Here is a 17,120-nt window from a genome sequence, read left to right on the forward strand (position 1 = left end):
TTTTCACATACACAATTCTCTTGGTTATGCAATTCCGAATTTGCACATCCCTTGAATAAGGAAACTGAACATCGCATCCCTAGATGGGCATACCCTTATCCCCAGACTGTGCCTCTATCGTAAAGTTGAGGAAACCACCAACATCCTGTCATGATATTGAAGTGTTTCAATTAGATCAGACATTCTTTTAATCTCTTAAGAATAGGTCCGCTCCAATCACTGAGCCTACAACAAGCTGTTTCCGGAATCAAACCACTGAATTTATTTTCCCCACATCTTATGAAAGCAATTTATACTTCAAATCAGAACTTGCTCGCTGCATGCAACATAAAGTACGATTTGACATTGGGTTTTATCTTACCAAGTCATTGTGGCACAACAAAAACAATATAAACGTGCAAGAAATTTATTGCTTTATAAGGAAATACAGATGCTGGTTTACAAAAAACACACAAAGTGGGCTGGAGTAACTCAGCGGGTTAGACAGCATCTCTGGAGAACATGGATGGGTGAAATTTCAGCTAAGGACTCTTCAGTCTGAAGAAAGGTTTGACCCGAAACGTCACCTACCCATGTGCTCCAGAGATGTTGCCTGACCCGCCGAGTTACTACAGCACTGTCTTTTAAAATATACTGGGAAGTACGGTAAAATAAGTTGTTTGGATGTAAGTGACTTGATCGACCCCCTTCTATAACCATGCTGATATCCCTTGGGAGACCAGAAACAAGTACTTTTAACAACTTACTTGCTACTTCTTTGTCGACATTTACAGAAGCTGGGAAGAGATCAGATGGAGGCTGATTGTTAAATACCCCCAAAAGGTTTTGTGGATGCGAATATCCACAATCTGTAGGAACATCATTCCATGCTGAGATCAACTCTCCTTCACCACCAGCACCGTTCTCATTTTGCAAACTTAGAGCAAGCAGATAATCCAGGTTAGAGTTGGCATCCACGTGGCCAGGACCGGCAGGGTCAGCCATGCGATTTTTTTCTGTCCTTGTAACGCTGGCTGTGAAAGCAACAGGGAATGCACATCTTGTTAAAAGGCACAACTACAAAGTTTTCATTGACACTGAAAGACTTACTTTAAAGAGGCACCTCCCTGTGAAATTTGGTTATCCCAAACCATTTTACAGCCAGGGAATTATTTTTTAATAGAGTCGCTGTTTGTAATGAAGGGATAAACCGTGAACATTTGCACACCGCAAGCTCCCACTGACAAAGAATGTGAAGTGCTAATAGGTTTTCCATATGCTGTTAAATGAGGAATAGCCACTTAACAAGAGTAATTCTTTCCTTCAAAGTGGACCCATGAGAACTTCCACCCGAGAGAGCAAATGTGGTCTTGATTAAAAGTCTCATTCAAAAGCTTTTAGCAGCTTATAATAGTTACAGAGACTAAAGGTTGGTTGAAATATGCAGAACTAGTTGTCAGAAATTGTGGTGCAGTCACCACAGCATTGTCACATGAACAGCTGCCACTTAGTGATTTATATTAAACTACATTGTTCTAGAACATCAAGTCCAAGACTTGTTACCATCGAGTTCTGGAATCGTTCTTTGTTTCTGCCGATATCAATCAGCATCTTCTCCATTCTGCCACAGTAAAGAAGAATCACAAGTACAATAATGTCCCATATCCAGGGGACCATCTGTGTATCTGCATTAACACGCAAGAATCATTGTTAAAACAGCGCCAGAACTGAGTTTACTCAAGTTGGAAAGCCTGGATATGGATGCAATCCTATTTCTCGCTTAGGTAACTTTCCAATCATTGCTGCACCTTTCCGAATCTGACAGGATCAGTCCCCACGCTTCACTTGGAAGCACAGGATGCAACATCAAAATCTTAATTACAGGAACTTTGAGCTTAAAATAAATGTTTTAAAATTTCAGATGTTAAAAACATTTTAATTCCTCTTCTGACTTCCTTACCAAACATCTCATATTCAATCATTTTGGAAAGTACAAGTCATGAAGTAAATAATTGTTATATTTGTACACCCCTGGATCAGAAAAGTAATTTCCCCACACAGAGGTAGTGAGTGTACGGAATGAACTGCCAAAGCAGTTCAGGCAGGTACAAAAACAACATTTAAAAATCATTTTGACAGTAACATCGATTGGAAATGCCTCGAGGAATGTGGGCCAAACAGGCAAATGGTCCTGACGGGCCATCTTGGTCGGCATGGATAAGTTAGCCTGAAGGACCCCATACCGTGCGACATAACCATGACAAAGGAAAGGATTTTACACTTGGGTCTATACCATGGAGCTTTAAAAAATGTAGTTACTTTATCGAGACCCTGGGGCGATATATTAGGTTATCACCAATGGGAAGAGTCTTGAACCAAGGGTCGGTCATTTAAGAAAGACGTGTTTACAAATTTATTTTTGCAGAAAGTGGCAAATTAAAATTCACGATCCACCCCAGAGGGTAGATCATTATGTGTATTTATGGTGGAGGTTGATCCAGCTTACAACCCAGCAGTATGAATATTGATTTCCCTAATTCCAAGTAACCCTTGCATTCCCTCTATCTCCGTCCCTCCCCCACCCTAAACATCTTGCTAGTTTCACGGTTCGTATCCCCATTGTGGGCTCCATCTTTCCCGAGCCATCGGTGCCATCTCTGATTTGTTCTGTGCCTTTTCATACCTCTAGTTTCCCTCTTCCCCCAACTCCCAGTCTAAAGAAGGGTCTCTTGACCAGAAACGCCACCTATTCCTTTTCTCCAGAGAAACTGCCTGACCCGCAGAGCTACTCCAGCATTTTGTGTCTCTCTTCGGTAAACCAGCATCTGCTGTTCCTTCCTACACATTTTTTTGATTGACAAATTGGTGGCTGGCATAAAGGTTAAGGCTAGTGTGAATGATCATGATCGGGTTGAATGGTGGAGTGGATAGATGGGACAGGCGACTTACTCCTGATTTCTTGTATTCTCCTACAACAGATTTAAATTTAAACAAGTCAATGCAAATAGTTTTCATTTCAAATGTCTTCCCTTACCTCGATTCTGTTCTCTACCTCTGAGTGACACATTTCTCCTATCTATCATCCTCACTGGGAATCCAGTCTCCCTGTTCCCATGCATTTTATTTTCCAATGGTCTGGAAATTCTTGGTCTAACGCGAACATAGTTCTCCTCCGTCTGAACATAATTCCCAAATGGTTGGTTTTCAAACCAGACTCCAACGTTATCTGGAAAATGATACTCGGGCCTGGGTCTCATACGGTTGTTATTCTTTTCCTCCACCTCTTTGCCACAAGTGAGATGGTGCATGTGCAATTCCTTGACAAGAACGTTGCGACTACAATCTGCACAGAGTTCAGTTCTTGATCCACAATAATCAGCATGCTCTTGAGACTTGTTGAATGCAAGCTCCAGTTCGCAGTACTGACATTTAATCAGTCGCAGCGGGCAGTCTGTGCTCTGCAAAAGCAAAATAGAAAATATAGTTTAAAGGGCTGCAAAGGTTGATAATGCTGCACCCAGGGCCAACCGTGTCGGGGTCATTCCCAGTCATTCACACCTGCTGGACAAATGATTGCGGATGCCCAAGAGTGACCTTGCAGACAGATCTTGTGTACAACCATTCACTGACAATTCACTGCACATTTCTGAAGAAATCATCTAACCTGAACTGGGAGAAGTTGACATGATTTACAGTAATCACATAATCAATGGTTTACTGTGAACTTTAACGGAACTCTGCCCCAACTCAATTGTTGACACAGTATTGTCAACATAATAACGCTTAAAGGTTTTCTTAAGCTTAAGACTTCAAAATGTTGAAGTGCCTCAATTGTTAATTTGAGGCATGATGGCCACTTTTTGAGATATGATTTCTCACCTGTATTCTAATACTACAAAAAAGTTACTAAACCAGTCAATCTCACATCTTTGATTGTTATCCACAGGCTGTTACTGGGAAATATTTGTACCAGGACAGGACCAGGCTTGGCTGTGATGTCAGTTTGTTCCTTTTTAACCTGAAAGCCAGAATCTAGGTATACACATTCTTCACTTGAGTGCCATAGCTGATGGATTTGTGAAACCCTTCCAAAGCAAAAATTAACACATTAGAAGAGAAAAAAATTGCAAAGAAAGATTTTTCCATATGCTAGTCACCCATGTGCTAGTCCCATTTACTCCATATCCCTCTAAACCTTTCCTATCCACGTACCTGTCCAAATATCTTGTTGCTATAGTTATGTTGTTATAGTATCAGCAAGTTTGCTGATGACACTGTGGTGGTGAGACTGATCTCCGATAACGATGAGAAGGCCTACCGGGAGGAAGTCTGGAACTCTGGTGTCAGGACAACAGCCTCCTCTTGAATGTCACAAAAATAAGGAGCTGATTGTGGACTTTAGAAGGGAACAACATCCGAGGACGTACTTGCCACTGGAGATAAATGGGACAACCGGGGATAGGGTGAGCTGCTTTAAATACCTGGGAGTCCACATCACAGAGGATCTGACATGGACAACACACACTGCCGCACTTGTGAGTAAGCCAAGGCAGCGCCTTTACCACCTCAGGCAGCTGAGGAAATTCAGAGTCTCTCTGAGGATCCTTCAGTGCTTCTACTCTGAGGCTGTAGAAAGCATCTTGTCCGGCAACATCACAAACTGATTTGGGCACAGCTCTGCAGAGAGTAGTGCGTTCGGCCAAACGCACTATGGGAACTACACTCGCCCCCCTGCAGGACCTATAAACCAGGAGGTGCAGATCCAGAACCAGCAACATAATGGGGGACCCCTACCACCCCAGCAACGGACTGCTCCAGCTGCTACGGTCAGGCAAACGCCTCCGCTGTCATGCTGTGAAAACAGAGAGGATGAGACGGAATTTCTTCCCACAGGCCATTAGGACTGTAAACTTTTATCTCACCGGGGACTAATTTACTGTTGTGTTGTGTCTTTGGTAAAAAATTATTTTCTAACATGTAAATACTGATTCTGTTCTATTCTGTTCTGTAGTTTTTGCACAATCCGCAGGCATTGCCACTTTCATTTCACTGCACATCTTGTATGTGTATGTGACAAATAAAGTTGACAAGAAGAGAAGTCAAGAAGAGCAAGGTGACGTGCCTCAATGACTATCGACCAGTGGCACTAACGTCTGTGGTGATGAAGTACTTCAAGAGGCTGATCATGGCGCAAATCAACTCCTACCTCGACAAAAACCTGGACCCACTGCAGTTCGCTTACCGCCACAACAGATCTACGGTGGATGCGATCTCACTGGCTCTCCATTCCGCTCTGGACCACTTGGACAACAAAAACTCATATGTCAGGCTATTATTCATTGACTACAGCTCGGCATTTAACACAATCATCCACTCCAAGCTGGTTACCAAATTCTCAGAACTGGGTCTCTGCGCATCCCTCTGCAATTGGATCCTCGACTTCCTCATTCACAGACAACAGTCTGTCCGTATGGTGGCAATGTGTCAGCCTCGATAACAATCAGCACGGGAGCACCTCAAGGCTGCGTGCTCAGCCCCTGCTGTACTCACTCTATACTCATGACTGCGTAGCCGATCATAGTGCAAACTCCATCATCAAGTTCGCTGATGACACCACTGATGTGGGACGTATCACTGATGGAGATGAGTCAGAGTATAGAAGTGAGAACGACCGTTTGACCAAATGGTGCCAGCACAATAACCAGGCTCTCAACACCAACTGATTGTGGACTTCGGAAGGGGTAGGATGGGGACCCATAGTCCTGTTTATATCAATGGGTTGATGGTGGAGAGGGTCAAGAGCTTAAAATTCCTGGGGGTGCACATCTCTGAAGATCTCTCCTGGTCCGAGAACACAGATGCAATTATAAAGAAAGCACATCAGCGCCTCTACTTCCTGAGAATATTACGGAGAGTTGGTATGTCAAGGAGGACTCTCTCGAACTTCTACAGGTGCACAGAAGAGAGCATGCTGACCGGTTGCATCATGGCTTCGTTCGGCAACTTGAGCGCCCAGGAGCAGAAAAGACTACAAAAAGTTGTAAACACTGTCCAGTCCATCATCGGCTATCTGGGACATTTGACGATAAACTCTTGAATCTTGTATCTCTTGAATCGACTCGTAAGAGGAAAATATTTTTTTAAACTATCTATAACTCAAGATGTCGGAATCAGATACAATCACCGTGTAAAGAGTTTGTTACCAGAATATTACCAACAGCTCCCCTTTCCCACCAGAGGCCCGGATGCCTTCAACCACCGTCATAACACTGCATTTGAGAAAGTAACATAGAAACATAGAAATTAGGTGCAGGAGTAGGCCATTCGGCCCTTCGAGCCTGCACCGCCATTCAATATGATCATGGCTGATCATCTAACTCAGTGTCCCGTACCTGCCTTCTCTCCATACCCTCTGATCCCCTTAACCACAAGGGCCACATCTAACTCCCTCTTAAATATAGCCAATGAACTGGCCTCAACTACCCTCTGTGGCAGAGAGTTCCAGAGATTCACCACTCTCTGTGTGAAAAAAGTTTTTCTCATCTCGGTTTTAAAGGATTTCCCCCTTATCCTTAAGCTGTGACCCCTTGTCCTGGACTTCCCCAACATTGGGAACAATCTTCCTGCATCTAGCCTGTCCAACCCCTTAAGAATTTTGTAAGTTTCTACAAAATCCCCTCTCAATCTCCTAAATTCTAGAGAGTATAAACCAAGTCTATCCAGTCTTTCTTCATAAGACAGTCCTGACATCCCAGGAATCAGTCTGGTGAACCTTCTGTGCACTCCCTCTATGGCAATAATGTCCTTCCTCAGATTTGGAGATCAAAACTGTACGCAATACTCCAGTTGTGGTCTCACCAAGACCCTGTACAACTGCAGTAGAACCTCCCTGCTCCTATACTCAAATCCTTTTGCTATGAAAGCTAACATACCATTCGCTTTCTTCACTGCCTGCTGCACCTGCATGCCTACTTTCAATGACTGGTGTACCATGACACCCAGGTCTCGCTGCATCTCCCCTTTTCCTAATCGGCCACCATTTAGATAACAGTCTGCTTTCCTGTTTTTGCCACCAAAATGGATAACCTCACATTTATCCACATTATACTGCATCTGCCAAACATTTGCCCACTTACCCAGCCTATCCAAGTCACCGTGCAGTCTCCTAGCATCCTCCTCACAGTTAACACTGCCCCCCAGCTTAGTGTCATCCGCAAACTTGGAGATATTGCCTTCAATTCCCTCATCCAGATCATTAATATATATTGTAAATAGCTGGGGTCCCAGCACTGAGCCTTGCGGTACCCCACTAGTCACTGCCCGCCATTGTGAAAAGGACCCGTTTACTCCTACTCTTTGCTTCCTGTTTGCCAGCCAGTTCTCTATCCACATCAATACTGAACCCCCAATGCCATGTGCTTTAAGTTTATATACTAATCTCTTATGTGGGACCTTGTCGAAAGCCTTCTGGAAGTCTAGATACACCACATCCACTGGTTCTCCCCTATCCACGCTACTAGTTACATCCTCGAAAAATTCTATAAGATTCGTCAGACATGATTTACCTTTCGTAAATCCATGCTGACTTTGTCCAATGATTTCACCACTTTCCAAATGTGCTGCTATCCCATCTTTAATAACTGACTCTAGCAGTTTCCCCACTACCGTAAAGTAAAACCATCATGCCTTTTCCTCCCACCCCATCGACTCCATCTGTACTCATGCTGTCTTTGGAAAGCAGCCACATAACCAAGGACCACTCAAACCTCAGTCATTCTCTCTTCTCCTTTCTCCAATCAGGCAGAAGAAACAAAAGCTTGAAAGTAGACACCACCGCTTCTTTCCTACTGTTATCAGACTGGTGACAAATCTCTCATGTTCCAAGGGTCAATTCCTTATCTTCCAATCTACCTCATTGTGGGCCTTGCTCTTGTTTTCACCTGCAATTTCTCTGCAACACTACAGTCTGCATTCCGTTTTTTCCCCTCTCATGCACTACCTTGCTGCACGAGACCTTGATGGTCTTTTGTGGTATGATTTGCCTGGATCACATGCAAAAAAAAGATTTCACTCTATACATGTGACAATAATAAACCAATTCCAATTATGTTTAAGAAACATCTAGACCGGCATGTAAATTAGAAAATAGGTGCAGGAGTAGGCCATTCGGCCCTTCAAGCCTTGACAAATTGACAAAACATTGCGGGATATGGACCCAGTGCAAGCCAATAGGATTAGTGTAGATTGTGAAAAGATAGTCATGGACGTGGCAGGCCAAAAGACCCATTTGAGCTGTACATCTCTACTTTTACTGTAAAGAAATTCAGATTAAGATGCCATTATTCTAAAATTGAGCAGTACAACACCAAATTAAAGAGATCCCCCCCCCCCCCCTCCAAACTGTATAAAATGTACAATCTTAACCCAAAACGATATAGGGATCCCAAGTCAAATGAAATGCCAAAAAAGTGAACTTTTTTTGTCTAAAAGATTAGCGCATCAGGAGACATAGAGCAAAAGGCACATTATAAGAACTCGTGCAGATCAAGATCAATTTGACAGAATGCCGACAAAGATACAAAGCACCAAATGCCTATCCATTCTTACAGGATACTAAGAACAGCATTTGATACACAGAGGCAAGGTTATGTTTGCCAGATAAGAACAGTTCAAATACAAAAAGCACACAACACAGATACACACCTCGTGTTTCTCCAGCTGATTCTTTTCTATCTTCATGTTGCATTTGCAGTTGACCTGTAACATTAGAGATAAGGTTAAGACCCCACGTTTAAATGTGTATTTTATACTGGTTACTTCAGATAAGGCCAATACTTCAGACATATCTCTGTACAACACGAGAAAATGTCTATGTTGAATTAACGTCTAAATGAAGACAGCAAAAGAAAGCAATTAGACTTAGTGTCCCAGGGAAGTGTAGAAGGATTCAAAATACCCAATATTCAGTGAAATGTATTGGAAAATCAACGCATGCGACAGATAAGGCTGAGGCCCAGACTTAAAAATGCAACCACACAAGAACAAGCACACGTTTTACTCTAAAAGCATATCATATACCATATGCATATGCATAACATATATTACGTGTAGCACGCACAGGACAACCACAGAGACCAGTTTCACTGGTGAGATATGCTAGCAGTAATATTGATTACCTATCAAATCCAGACCCCCTCACATTCGATGAGCATGATAAACGAAATAAATTTTGCTCTGGTATCTGATATGCCATAATAAAATTAAAGCACTGTCAAAGTTGACATGAACAAATAAAAATTTGAGAATTGTTAACACGGGAAATGAATTCCATGGCTCTTCTCATGACTAATGTCTTTGACTATACTACTATTGCAAGGATATGGATAGCCCGGACTGCTGATCTAATTTCATTTAGCTCCGTTAAAAAAATCAAATGAGTCCATAGACACACATTACCCCCAATTAAAGCCAACTACTGGAACATTAGACAGTGACACAGCTGTAGAGTTGCTGCTTTACAGTGCAAGAGACCCAGGTTCGATCCTGACTACGGCTGCTGTCTGCACAGAGTTTGTATGTTCTCCCAGTGATCGCGTGGGTTTTCTCCAGGTGCTACGATTTCCTCCCATGTTCCAAAAATGTACAGGTTTGTAGGTTGATTAGTTTCTGCAAATTGTCCCTAGGATATAGGATTGAACTACCGTACAGGTGATCGCTGGTCAGTACGGACTCGGTGGGCCAAAGGGCAGGTTTCCATGCTGTATCTGTAAACTAATATAAACTAAACTAATATAACTTGATTTTAAAAAATGGCACATGTTGGACGTTGGAAATAAAAAATAGTAAATACGAGAAAAACTATGTAGGTCAGACAGTGTCTGTGGAAAGAGAAACAGGTAACATTTCAGTTCAAAGCTGCCTGATGAAGGAATTACAAGCCAAAACATTAACGCTGTCCTCATTCCACAAAAGCTGCCCAACCTGTTGTGTATCCAGCATTTGCTGTTTACATATTATGCAGCATATTTCCTGCAATAAACAAATTGCCAGATTTTGTTTCATGGGTATTAGGACCAGATTTAGGCAATTCGATTATAAACTGAAATATATTCCCACCCTTTAAAGAATCAATAGAATTTTGATTCAAAAATCATAATAACCTGCCAAGCAACATTACACCTGTTTTTTGATTGCATGAAATTCCTTTGGTGGTCAGATTTGCACAGAGGAAGATGAAAGAACAATGCAGAGAAAATGCCTGCCCAGTATTCCCAGAATTATCTGTTTGTACGTCAAATTCCAGCACCTGCTCATTTTCTTTTACTTGGTATCCTTTGAAATAATTTGATTGGTTCAACTATATTGACATTACAAATATGCATGTTATTTTACCATAACCAAAGAACGTTTAAGAACAAGGTACTGTTGAAACAGCAAACTCACAGGCATAAAAACATTTGATTCAATAGTTAAACAATTATGACGAGTTATGCATATAATGCAAGACAAAAGGAGTGTCTGTTCTTAGAAATCAGACTTACCACTTCTTCAAAGACTGTAAATTGCTAGAGCATTGTTACCTGACCACCGAGAGAAGTTTCACACAACAATTCTTGTGTGGCTACTGGGAATGTGTGGTCCATGAATGTATAATATTTGCATAAATAAACTCAAATACATTTTCCAAGACTGCAATCAGGAAAGAGCAGTATGAAAAATTGGACTTTGCTTGAAATTGTGTGCAGCAGAGGAAACTGCAGAGTGGTAGAAATGTACCATAGCATCACAGATACTGACCCCTCCCCTCCATCAGCAAAAGGTATCTATAGAAGCACTGCCCCGAACAGGCAACCAATATCAAAAATCAACACCACCCTAGTCATGTTCTCATTTCGCTACCAACAAGGTGGTTCAGGAGCCCGAAATCCGTGACCAGTAAATTCAGAGACCGCTTCTTCTCAGTAGCCATCCTGTTCTTGAACACAACACAACACAACAGAAGTAGTGTAGATGTAGGGCTGTGGTGTGGGCAGCTAGAGGCCTACAGTAGCCACAGAAACACATGGAACAGGTACCACTGGAGGCTGTCACACATGTCAGACAAACGTGCAGATGGGACACAGCCTGCAGCAGCAGAGAGCGGTGGTGGAAAACATCGACAGCATCACCAAGCTGATTTAACCCCTGCATCACCTTCCCAATGCCACCGCCAGAACAACAGATCTCTAAGGCCAAAATAAGACTCGATCTTTTAAAGAAAGTACTTTTGACACTATCTTCAGAAACTATGATCATCTATGGATTGTGTCTTTGGTTGCATTACGTTCTTTGTTTTTGGCACCATAAGAGATACCTTGTATTACAGTTATTAACTTATTGCATTCTTAATTACAGGTGCACAACCTTTTATCCGAAAGCCTTGGGACCAGACACTTTTCGTAATTCGGAATTTTTCGGCTTTCGGAATGGAAGATTTTTAGCGTAGATTTTAACGGCTGGCTCAGTGGTAGAGTGCTCGGCTCATATCCACAAGGTCGCGAGTTTGCGCCTCGATCCCGGCAGTTACTCGATCGCGAGTTTGAGTCTTCAATGTAGTTTTTTCTTGCAGAATAGGAGAGAATAGGGAGGGTTAGGCTGGGATCATTCTCTGCGAGATGATCTTAGTGCGGGAGACAAGTGTAGGAGAGGTGTACTGACTGTGTGGGCAGAACTTTGGAAGTGATTGCCCACCATTCTCAAAAGCCGCTGTGTCTCCCTGTCCCTGGGATAGCAGGGGGCGATCAAACAGCACAATACCCCCCTCCCTCTCCAACCAGAGTAATCCGCTCCCCGATGGGCCGCTACGGCGACAAGTGGCCCGAGCTGCGCCACCCCAAGAACAAGACGTACCTTGCACACCATCAGCTTCTGCCCCTACAGGGAGCGTGTTCCTCTGGAGTTGGAGCGGGGCTGGAGTTGCTGATCTGGGATCTCCGTGCTTGCAGTGGGCCTGGGTGTCGGTGTCCCGATGAGGGGGCGCAGCTCGGGCTGTGGGCGAACTGCCACTTGCCGCCGTAGTGGCCCATCGGGGAGCGGCTTCTGGTGGTCCTGACGTCTCTGGCCAGTTTGCAGTTTTCCTCTGGAGTTGGAACGGGGCTGGGCTGCTGCTGGCTGTGGCTCTCTGGGATCTCCGTGCTTGCAGTGGGCCTGGGGGTCGGTGTCCCGTTGGTCCTGACGTCTCCAGTGACTGGCACTGACCTGCTGGCATCGCCGACGTGAAGACAGTGCAAAGCCCCCGCGCCGGTGCAATGGGCGGGGAGCTGGAGAGGGGAGGGAAGGGGTCACACACATGGCCGGGAAGCAGAGGGGTGTAGGTGGGGTGAAACTGAAGGGAGCGACAATCTGCTGCTGCCTGCCCGCTGAGTTAAAAAGTTCCCACGCAAGACTCACGATACACTGTGTATCGTGAGTCTACCGTGGGAACTTTTTAACTCAGCAGGCAGGCAGCAGCAGATTGTCAATTATTAACCCTCCCGCGCAATATACCCTCACCTTCTCTTTTATGAATGGGGATTTAGTTCCCCTTTCTTCGAGGACCGACCGGAGGTTCCGCTGTCACCTCTGCGGGCCGCCCTCGGTGAACGTCTTCAAGGACCTTTCTTCAAGGACCGTAAAAATGTCCGCTATTCGGAGCTTTTCGTTATTTGGAATTTCGGATAAAAGGTTGTGCACCTGTATAATACATTTGTGTTAAACGTTTATGGGCCTGTTAAGCTGCAGCAACCAAAAATGGCACTGCTCCCTTATTGGTATATACAACACTTATTTAAAAGCCTAAGTTCAACGATGAACAGTAATATGTATTTACAATCATAGCATTTGCTTGGAATATCTCTTAATTTTCATGTTATAACTACTTACCCTGGAAACAAAAACAAAGAGCTCACACAAGAGAATTGATTTTGCTCTCAACACTCAAAGTTGCACAGGTCAAGATAAACAGAGTCAATTCTCCCAAGTCAATTAGTAAACCTAATGTCCGGTGTGGAAATCTAAACCACCAAGGTCATGGTTAATCCTTCAGTCTAAGTAGATTTGCTGAGTTTTGTGAGAGCTGCTGCAACTGTTTAAAACAAGGAGGTTGGTGATGAGTGGGAAGAGCGTTTAAGAGACGAGGGATCTTCAGTTATTTGGTTAACAAGTAATCACCAACGATTATTAGTCAAGTTCAGAGTGTTAATGCTAACCATCATGAAGAAGCCTTCCAGAAGAATTGTCAATAGATATAAAAGATCTCTTAGGCATGGTACACAAGGGCAGCCAGGCCCATAAGTAAAATCTCTGCAAAGGGCAGAGCCTTTATGGAACATGGGAGATAATTGATAGAAGAGAAAATTAAACCAAAAAACATTGCGGATACCATATAGCATTAGACTCCATCTTGAGGACCTTACCAGTGCATGTTCTGTTTGAAAGTGTTCTTCCATCTCAGATTTGGGAAACGGTTCATGGCAATACCTGCAGAGATCAATGTTCCTTCTACAATGGATTTCATGGATAGTGAAGTTTATTGCAGGAATGTCTCGTTTGCTGACAATGAAAAAGATAAAAAGCTAGTTACACAAAATTAAGTTTAAAGTAAACAGCATCTGCTCCACTTGTACATTTAAATTTGTGCAGTAATACAGCTGCCAACAATGCACATAGTAAGGCTGTTTACAAAACAGAGTAAGGCTCTTTACAAATCTTCGACAATAATTTAAATGATGGACATTTATATTTTAAAAGGAATAGTTCTGAGCATCTCAGATGGACAAAAGCTGGAGTAACTGCAGGTCAGACAGCATCTCTGGAGAAAAGGAATAGGTGACGTTTCAGGTCATGACCGTTCTTCAGACTGCATCTCATATTTGACTTTAAATCTGTGCTATCAGGGTGAATAAAATTACACACAATTTGCTTCAGCTTCCAACGGAACCAAAGACGGGAAAACAGCAGACATCTCTGTTGCAAAGTCTGCTTATGTTGCTTTTGGGTGATAGCTGTCCATGACTGTACAACTAGCTGCATAAATAATCCAACTCCAAATTCATTGCAAAAGAGGGAATGCAAAGAAATATAATGGAACTTGCTGGAGTTCGGGGAGTAGCAGTCCAGAAGGTTGGCAACCAGGGGCCGATAAAATAACAAATTTAATTTTAATCACTTGGCTTAAATAGATTTTAATTATTTAAAAGGTGTTTAATTGTCCTTTTAATTGATTAAGAATTGAAGTGATTTGATCTTCCATCCACTTGTGATAGATCTTAGCAATTTTGAATGTTTCTAAAAGTCAGGGGCATTCCAAAACAGCAGCTTCATAGTTGGGTTATATTGTGCAAAGGCCTTGCTACTGCAATGGGCTTCACCATTTTGATTGGACCAGGTTAAGCAGGTTAAACATTGTCCAAAACAGAAAAGGCAACTTCATACTTATAATGTAGCGATGTTACAAACTTATCTTCAGTGGCGCTGCAGTTCTGCCATTGGCCGTGTGCGCGACTTTGGCGCCTTTGAGGAGGGGGGGGGGGGAGATTAAAATGCAGGCTTGGATCGCTTGTCGGAGAGGGATTTCCTCGGGCTGCTAGTCAATGAAGAGATTAAAAATCGGACTTCCGTTCCCGGCTTTTTTAATTTAAAAAAACTTGTAGTTTACAATGCCAAAATTGAAAAGTTTGTAACGGTCAATTTTGTAATTAGCTACAATTTGGTAACTAACTAATTATATGCTTTAATTTCAGGTCATCCAAGTAAGATGTTTTATATTTGTTTCAGAATGCTTCAATCTATAATAACTGAAAATTTCATTCAGTTCTCTTAATTTTTAAGAAAGCTATGGACTGTCCTCGATCACAGCTTTTGTGTTAAGTCAATAGAAAAGCAATAGGAAACAAAATTTCCGAGTATGAAAATGGCCATAACCTTTTTAATTCTGAAGATATGAAAGTGAATTAGGTGTCAAATTAAACTTCTTTTTATGATTTATCTGATGGGATAAATTGCAGACTTGATTTTTTTAATCTCAAAATTTTGTAACATTGCTACATAATGTAAAAGTGTTTATAGACACGGGGAATCATCCCCAGTACCGAGTTCTGGCCTGTTGTTTTAATAGTGATTCACATCTTTCCTGAATATTGTTTAAATTTAGGGCAGACATTCGTTATAGGTGGGGCCCTGCGAGAATTTAATCTTAGGCAGCTGTTTTCCAGTAGGTGTGGCAGCGAATATGGTGACTAACTTATGACAACAGAAGGGTTGGACATCATCATTTCAGGTCACCCCCTATAATTATATGGCTGATCGAAATAATTTCACATCAGCAATCTTCACTGTTCTACCTCCAGTGTCTTCCTGTTGAGAAATATCAAATTACTTCTGCACAGCTGGACACTCACTGATACTGCCAATTAAATACTTCCACATACACAATTGTGTGGAGCAGAACTTGAATTGAGGAAAGTCTTAATTAGCCATTACATTAAATGAGTTTGCAGATATAACTATAAAAAGATTATTTTCACCAGTTCTCGGTATAAATGTTCCCGTTAGAGAAAGCCAACTTTGATAATAGAACCTAACATTATAATCCCTCAGAGAACCACTTTTGCGCACAGAACACAACAGTCTATGAAACACTGATAGTACAAATAAGCAAACAAATAAATTAAATATGACAAAAAAGGCATATCTATTGTTTTTTTAGTAAATACTACCAAATGTTCAACTCCAGCTGCTTTTTACATGCAGATATAATAGTTATTTTCCACTGAAGGTTTAATTCAATATTCTTAAGTACATCATAATTATATCCTATTAATAGCAATTTTGCCAGACACTAATTTAGACTTGATGAGAAATTTCCACTTTGCTAACCCATTGAGAAAATCAAGAAGAACAAATAAAACTAAATAATATACCAAGACAATTATTTAATTATGAGAGAAATGAACCTGGGGGAAAACTGTTGAGGCTACAGGCTTCAGACCAATTTCCAGTTCTCTGCAAATGTGTTTTCCCACTATCTTTTTTTCAGGATTTGGATATCATTAGCAATTTATTCCTTATTCCCCTTGACAGGATGATGATGAGCAAGCTCCTTGAGCCATCGCAGACGTTCCACAGCATAGTTTAGTTAAAAATTAAAAGATCAAGGACCAGCAACATGTTTCCAAGTTGCAAAATGTGCAACCATAAGGGGAAAATATTGGCTTTGGTGTTTGCATGTTTTTGAAGCCTTGGTCCTTCCTCACGTTAGAGGCTGCAATCTGAAGAAGGGTCTTGACACGAAACGTTACCCATTCCTTCTCTCCAGAGATGCTGCCTGTCCCGCTGAGTTACTCCAGCATTTTGTGTCTATCTTCGGTTAAACGGTTTTGTCAGAGTAGCCGAGATGAGTAACTGCAGTATTTATTATAAATGGAAAATACTACATCCACTGTGCACTACTGATGGAAGGAAGATTTAGGAGTGTGCTGCTTTTTCCTGGATGCGTTGAGTTGTAAGCAAGAGGATCAGTGCTTCATCCAAAGGAGTTGCTCCAGAGATCTCTAACATAGCAAGAGCTGGTCTCCAGCTCATTCAGTACACTGCCCGTGATCAAGAAACATTTGAGGGCTGGATATGCCAAGCCTGCGAGACCCCCAACATATCCCAAATGTAGTGATGAAGAAATAGCTGCACTTCCAGCCAAGCTTTCTCGTATACAGTTACAAATTGAAAACTTACCCCACAAAAGTGGAAAATCGAACAGGCATATCCTGTTCACAGTAATCTAATCTGTCTAATTGCCACCTAATCAGTTAACTCTCAATCATCAGCAATGTGACGGTAGCTGTCATTGACAGCGCTATGAAACATCATGTACTCACCAGTTTCACCTGGGACAGAGATGCTATTACTAAGTGTTACAATTAACTTTTCACACTGACAAGTGGGATTGAGTGTGGGTGGAGTTGGCGAGGAGTGTTTGCAGGGAGCAGTTGGAGTAGTAGGGAGATATTGTATCAGGGTATCGGCCGACGGCCTGTATAGGTCCGGTAAACGGTGCTCTGGCACTATTCCCTGCTGTTACAAAATGATAGGAGAGAGTGGGTCTAGTGGTATGGAGGCCAGTGGAAGAG

At 42.3% G+C, this 17,120-nt stretch overlaps 1 protein-coding gene across 4 annotated transcripts in view; it reads right to left on the reverse strand.

Moving 5' to 3' along the window:
* trafd1 (TRAF-type zinc finger domain containing 1) overlaps positions 1-17,120 on the reverse strand; it is a 45,136-nt gene that overhangs the window by 15,340 nt on the left and 12,676 nt on the right. For all 4 annotated transcript variants that reach the window (XM_033043706.1, XM_033043709.1, XM_033043707.1 and 1 more), the window contains 4 exons: positions 13,413-13,548; positions 8,683-8,736; positions 3,014-3,437; positions 747-1,013 (listed from right to left, as the gene is read on the reverse strand). In XM_033043706.1, coding sequence (XP_032899597.1) covers positions 747-1,013; positions 3,014-3,437; positions 8,683-8,736; positions 13,413-13,548 — 881 coding nt within the window. The remainder of the gene's footprint in view (positions 1-746; positions 1,014-3,013; positions 3,438-8,682; positions 8,737-13,412; positions 13,549-17,120) is intronic.

This window comes from Amblyraja radiata, chromosome 25, assembly GCF_010909765.2.
Source record: "Amblyraja radiata isolate CabotCenter1 chromosome 25, sAmbRad1.1.pri, whole genome shotgun sequence".
Lineage (NCBI taxonomy): Eukaryota > Metazoa > Chordata > Chondrichthyes > Rajiformes > Rajidae > Amblyraja > Amblyraja radiata.